Source organism: Epinephelus lanceolatus, chromosome 15, assembly GCF_041903045.1.
Source record: "Epinephelus lanceolatus isolate andai-2023 chromosome 15, ASM4190304v1, whole genome shotgun sequence".
NCBI classification, from domain to species: domain Eukaryota; kingdom Metazoa; phylum Chordata; class Actinopteri; order Perciformes; family Serranidae; genus Epinephelus; species Epinephelus lanceolatus.
In genome coordinates, this window is record NC_135748.1 from 17,336,255 (window position 1) to 17,343,508 (window position 7,254).

Genomic DNA, 7,254 nt, shown 5'->3' on the forward strand with positions numbered 1-7,254 from the left:
CAACTCATCTCAAACTGGTTTCTTGAACATGACAATGAGTTCACTGTACTCCAATGGCCTCCACAGTCACCAGATCTCAATCCAATAGAGCACCTTTGGGATGTGGTGGAACAGGAGATTCGCATCATGATGTGCAGCTGACAAATCTGTGTGATGCTATCATGTCAATATGGACCAAAATCTCTGAGGAATGTTTCCAGCACCTTGTTGAATCTATGCCACGAAGAATTAAGGCAGTTTTTGAGGCAAAAGGGGTCCAACCTGGTACTAGCTAGGTGTGCCTAATAAAGTGGCCAGTGAGGGTATAATCACAGTCATAAACACACTTAATACATTGCAGTTATTATTACCACTGGGTCTAGTATTAGTTCAATTCTTTGTTCAGTGCAGTTTGGTTTGGTCAAGCAGTGTTGCCATAGCTCACAGGCTAATCTAACTAACATGTCTTTATTGCATTAGATTTGTCAGATAGCCCACATGAAGTCTGACGGGTAATGTATGTAGACAGTATGGATTTCATCTGTTGCACACCCGTACAGTACACTGTATAGCTGTACTTTCTTATGATAAAAATCATTTACATTCTACAGGATATATGATATATTTTCCTGGGTCATCTGTGTAAAGATGCTATTGTTCTATGCTATTGTTGTATCATGGATAAGTGGCAAACCAAATTCTAAGGCAAAGTGGCACAAGATAATCACGGATTGTCACAAATACCTGACCTGTTTGCTTCACTTCACAAAGGGACGATTCATGAAAATACAGACTCCATACCTTCATTTCTCAAACTGTACTGTGGCTTCAACTCTTGCACTTACAGATACTGCACCTATGGATTGTACTGTTGTTTTGAATTCATATTTAAATCTTTTGTCATTTCTACTCTTGATGGTTTAGCAGACCAGTGTTGTGCTGAGCTGTTCAATGTTGTTTGTAAAAAGAAGTGAGGGGAAGAAAGGTGATGCATTTATGCTCATATATTGAACTAATTTGATCACTCTTGCATGAATGGAATTATTTAATTTGATTTCATTTGGCCATACACATCATACACATGACACACTTGTTTTATTATTGGCAAAAGAAAAGAAAGAAAGTAAAACAAAAGACTATAGACAGCATGTAACACAAGCACAGCAGGACAAAAACAGTCAGAGTTAAGAAAAGTTATTTCCATAGTGAACCTGGCCTGCTGTGCCTCTGCTACATTAAAGATTTAGGTGAAAGCTGTGACCTGCAGATTGAATTAGTTATTACTTATTATCCAAGAAGTACATTCATCAAACTGTCTTTTTCCAATTTCCTTGAAATGTTTTACACCCATTTTAATAGATTCTGAGTATTGCATGTCATCTGCATCTTGGCTGCACACATTAAGGATGTAGATCCAAAGAACAATGAGTCCATGGATTCTGACTGACTTTGTTTCATACCTACACTGGTGTTTAGCATGCTCAAACTCCTGTAATGGTCTGTGTTTAAATGGATGATCTTCTTGCAATCCAAAATGTAATGTTATCTTATTTTATACAGTCTGTAAGTGGGCTATTTGCTGCTTTTTAAGGTGTAGCCTGTATGCATGACTCCATATGACATTATGAATTCTGGTTGATGCAATTTTCATGTTTGACTCACATAAAATAGATAAATAAACAACTATTCATCGTCTACAATATGAAGTCTGAAGCATCAGTATCAGTATCAGTATCAGCAACTGCTCTGTGGTTAAACACTGGCTTTAGGTAATAATGTAAATGTGGATGTCAATATGTTCAACCCTTCCCAACTTCACCATGTCTTCCATATCAGTAATGCCAAAGCTTTAGATAATGTACTGTAGCTTCAGATTCGGGCATTAGTAATGTGATTGTTTTGTGTGAAAGTAAAATGGAGAAACGCTTTACCCCAATAACAAAGACGAACCATCATGTGAAACCTGTTGGATGTTCGCCTATTCTAAAATCTACAGGACTGAATGATTCAGATGTTACAAAGTTGCTAAATCAGTGTCTGATCTCTTTAAGCCTAATTACAGCAAAACAGCATGAGGTGCACTTTGACTAAAAACACATTTATTTCTTGGTACAAAAAGCACAACACTGTACAAATACAATCCATCCCACAGGTGTGACTGAGTGCAACAGCAGAGCAGCATGTTTGCCAAATGCTTTTATTTCATAAATCTCCTCTAACAACTTTTGATTAAATATTAATTATACCGCTAACAGAACAAATCTCTTCTTTAACAAGCACAGCTGAAGTCGAATTTGTAGACCTTTACAGATTGAAATGAATGAGCACTGACGTGCGACACCCACGCAACGAGCTAACAGATGAATACTGTGCTTTCAAACATCCCCTGCATTTTCTTCCAACAGCAAACATGTTTCAGATATTCCTTTTGTCAGCACGCTGTCTTGGCAGTTCTCCCTCATAAACTGTACAACGCTGAGGGAAACAGGAAGTTTGCTGCAGCTAGGAGACAAGCTCTCCCTCACTCTCTGATTGAGATCAATTGGTTTCCACAGTGCTCTGTGCTCACTGTGCACCACTGCAGTATATAGAGAGAATCCATCAAACCCAGCCAGGTGCATTACACAACCTCCAGCCCCCACCCACATTGATTTTACACCCATGAAAGTGCAATGCCTGAAGAGTAAGACTATAAATGCAGTTCACGCCAGCTTGGATTTTAGAAAAGGTGAAGAGCATATCATTATTGAATGTATCTGATTTAAAAACCCAAATTTACCGTACCGGCGTATATAGTGACGCAGAGCATCCTGTTGCCATCACAACCCCATTATGAAATTGTTTAATGGTGTCACTCTCTATCCAGAGCAAGACGACTGATTGTTTGTTCACTGTCTGATGCCAGTTGGAGCCATTAGCTCCCTCTGCTGAGTGGATTACAGCCATTTTGTTGGTGACCTACTGCGCTAGCGTTCTGGAGAGCCACTATCGGGGCTCTATAAACTCCCAACCTGCCACAACTAGCCGCAGGTCCAATTTGGCAGATGGACAAGGACAGCTCTTAAACTATGAAAAAGTGGATTACAAGGTCTGGCTGACCTCTAAGTGAAGAGACACTCCACCTTCTCACCATCGTCCTTTTTTCACAACTTTCCAGAATACTACTTCCTCCTCCTCCTCCTCCGCCTCCTCCCCCTCCTGTCTGCCTGCTGGCGGAGGAATAAAACTCTCTCTTTTATGGCTTGGTACCGTGACACCATAATATGTAAAACACAGAACTCAAATATTCATTGGGCGACCCTGTGCTATCCATAAGGCACAGCACGCAATCTCAACCACACTCAGTGTCTCGCCAAATCTCAAGTCCTTTTTCACTGCTACATTTTTGATAAACACAAAAGGCAACGCCATAATGTGTGAATCCATGGCAGTGGGACGAACGGTGGACACTGCAGGGGGAATGGTGCAAAGTTGGGATGCACACGGCTCGCCTGCTTCTCACAGGTCCCTGTCTCTAATACCAGATTAGGGAAAGGAGTAAGTGTGCCAGGAATGATTTTCCACCTGGGTTAATCCCTGCAGAGGACACAGATTTATCCAGGAGGAATTACTATGCTACCTTGCCCGCCTGCCACCCGCTGAGTCTCAGCCAGGTAAATTAGGTCTCATGATCAGGCAAGGTGTATTTGTGCAAGCCTTGTTTGCATGACTCAGGCTTTGATATCAAGTGCACGGAACTTTCTGCTATTAAAAGAAGTGTAGTCGATCTACAAAAATACCCTGCCACTTTGCTATTCTCTACCCACCCCTACCAAACCCTTGGGGAATTTAACTTTCCCGAACACAGGAGGCACCAGTCACTGATTCCGCCACAAAGCCAACCTGTGTCTTCCTCCACCATCTCTTGATTGACAGCTGGCGCCAGAGCGCGCCAGCAAACGCCAAGGCTGGTTGATGGATGGCACCTGCTCCTCCTCAGAGGAAATCAATTGAAGTCATGGGCAGGGATGGGGTGCTCAAGCACTTACACGTGGCTGTCTGCCTAGGGAGGGAAGGGGAGGGGGGCTGGGGGCACGGAGAGAGAGTTGCCAACCATCTGTGTGCAGAGGGGCACTGCCAAGCGTCAGTCCCTTTTTACACCAGGCCTCAAAACGACACACAATATCTCCAAATTAAACATGTTAGCTCCTTTAAGCTACATTCAGCAACAGTATTTGGGAAGTTCCAGCCTCATTACATGCTCATTCAATCATTCATATTGCTTCGTGCCCTCTCAGTGCATTAACGTCTCTAGTATCAGTGACTAATTCACACAATCCAGTAGCTGTTAAATTCTTTATATGTGTTGCACTAGTTACAGAATCCATTTTTACTACAAGACATCCAATTTCCTGCAAACATAAAGGTTGAGGTCAGTCAAATATCCACACTTGCACATCTTCAGAGAGCACATGGGCCGCACTCGGGGCCAGCATAGCTACAATCTTAATCATGCATAAGTGGAGTTATCTGGAGCTCAACCTATCATGTTGGCCGATCTACACCCACCCTAGCATTACATGTTATTACTTCATGGCAACTTTCTGGCCTACAAAGGAGGGAGGTGGGATCTCCTGGCAGGCACCAGCCCGGCGATGAACATCCAGGAAGGGGGTCCTATGGGCTGCTGAGCCCACCATGCTGGCATCAGTGTGCGTGCCAACCCACTGAAGGACACGGGTGGAGGGCCGGTGGTAGAGGGCCAACTGCCGGGAGCTGTAACCACACATCCCGATCCCCACGGCTCCCAGGAGCACAGCCATGCCCGGCATGCTCCTCTCCACTGGAGCCGTCACAGGCACATTATGGTAGGCCTGGGTCTGAAAGGGGAAAAGTAATCAGAGTATTATGTGGGTATGAAAGACACGATCAATGCAGTCCAGAAATAACACAACTTCCTCGCAAACAAAGAGTTACAATTTCTTAATGTCCAAAGTATATGCATGGATGCAGATCAATTTCAGGCCTATACAGCTCGGGAGGAGGACAACATGCCCTGCAGCCCCTTTTTCCCAAACATTTGTCTGCATCAAATGACTGAGCTACAATATGCTTACCTCATCTAGCCCTCCCACCAATCCCCCAGAGATTAAAAACTCATCTTCTCTAATTTACCAAATCGCGGTCTGTCTCTTTTGACAAACAAAAGCCTCGTCTATTTTGTGACATGGGCAATTTCCTCAGTGGGCCCCTTGACAATTATAAAGAGCATAGAGGAGCAAATAATAGAAACCTCATAGTTTCAAATGGAGCTGTGTCACAGACAGTTAAGAAGCCATTCCTGTAGCTCACTCACCCGCTTCCCATTTCCATTTACAATGCAATGGGCTGTCACAGGCTTGGATTTCTTCATTGTTTGTGATGAACACTATCAAAAAGGTGATTGTGTTTGGTGAGTTAAAACAAAAGGCATACTGGAAGAGAAGCCTGGAACCAACTCATATTTGTGAATGGTGTGTATATAATATAATAGTACTGTATTTCATCATCTTGTCACAACAATCTGTCGAGACACACCACTGAATAAACAGCTGCATAATGGCAGTGAAACCAACTCGCTGTATGCACCGTCTCTGTCTATAAACTTCTGCGGGTAGCCATAAAACCAGCACCTTGCAAACACTTCATTACATCAACGGCTGCTCTCAGAACCGTCAACGTTATTTCATCTGCCACTTCCTTCTGCTCCTTAAGGAGCAGTAGAGACGGAGTGTGCCAAGCACCGTGTAATCTAGACTTCAAATCCAAGACATTGAAAGGGCTTTCTGCCTTTTTGTTTTAAAGGCCTTAAATCAAAACAAGCGGCTTGATGCAGAAAATTGCAATAAAGTGCAATCCACTTCTGTTGGCAAGCAACTTCCAGTGACTCAGCACTTTATGCTCCTGCTTCCTGCTAGTGAATACAGCTTTAGTGTCACTATGCATCGAAGAGAAAAAATCCCAGCACATCAAAATGTTCTCTTGGTGGTTACAGTATCTACAGGACTCTAAATTGTGTTCACCGTTATAACATAGTAGCACTGAAAGATCCAAAACCAGTGTCACACTTGAACTCTTTAAAACTCAGCTGCCACACTGCTCACACTCACCTGCAGCAGTCTGATGTAGCCCGGAGTCAGTCTTGGTACTCTGAAAAACATTTTGGAGCTGCGATGGTCTTTCTGTTAAACAAGGAAAGAGTTAAAGGGCAGATGACACTTGGCTTTCTCTTTCTCAAGCTCCTCTGCCTGGACTCCCAGGACGGGAAGCCCACTGACAGCGGGTCTGTCCGGGTGTGTGCTTGGACACTTCAACCTGTGCTCAGCTGTCTGATGCAGGACAGCCTGCTCAGCCCTTATAACATCTCCTTCTTGGCTTTACATAACAGGCAGTCTGTAGGTGGTGTGTCTAAGGGGATTACAAGAGCTGGCATATACAGACAAAGAAGTAGGTCTTAACAGGATGAAGGTTGAATAGGGCTTGATCTGGCTAATACTCATATATCAAATAAGATGTACTTTAAGTGGAATCATATTGGAATTGTACATGCTGTTGTTTTACAAAATTCTGTTGAGGAAATTGGTAACTTTTAATAACAAAAAGGGTCATCACATTTTCTGTCATCTTGCAGAAATTTGCCACATTGTGAGATATATAATAATGTAATTTTAGCCATAACACCCAATCACAATAGAGTATATTCAAGAATGTATATTTGAATGTGTGTGGAGAATCTGGGAGGTGTTACAGCTAGGTGGTAACTTTTATGAAAATAACTTTGTGTCATATTTGCTGAAATTGTCACTACATCCACACACTGTATCATATGAGACAAATAGTCTATTGAATCTACCGCAGCTGTTGGAAAACAGCCAATCAGAGGCGAGGAGTCTCTAACACAGCTGTCAATCCTGTCAATCACTGCTCATGTGTGGTCAAACTGTCAAACTAGGCAGCGCTGATCAAATATGAATCAATTTTGTTACTGCGCTGCATATCTCCACTCTGAGATGTTTTCAGGTTTATATTTTAGTGTACTGTTTAGCTGTACAATGAGAAAGTTTGCTCTGGCTGGTGGGTGGTGCCCTGTTCCAGCCAAACTGTTTTCAACATGGTGTCCTGATTACAAACATTCTCATTTTACAGATAAACAGTACACTAAATATGTTTCTGGAGGTGAGAAATAGGCAATGCAGTAACAGAATTGATTCATATTTTATCAGCGCTGCCTAGTTTGACAGTTTGACTGCAGTATGT

General features: G+C 42.7%; 1 protein-coding gene across 1 annotated transcript; it reads right to left on the minus strand.

The window, feature by feature from the left end:
- Positions 1-2,160: 2,160 nt before the first annotated feature.
- LOC117267485 (uncharacterized) lies at positions 2,161-6,923 on the minus strand. Its single transcript, XM_033643429.2, has 2 exons — positions 6,108-6,923; positions 2,161-4,838 (listed from the first exon to the last, which is right to left on the minus strand). Exons 1-2 carry the CDS (start codon positions 6,156-6,158, stop codon positions 4,545-4,547), a joined length of 345 nt encoding a protein of 114 aa, XP_033499320.1. The 5' UTR covers positions 6,159-6,923; the 3' UTR covers positions 2,161-4,544.
- Positions 6,924-7,254: the final 331 nt, after the last annotated feature.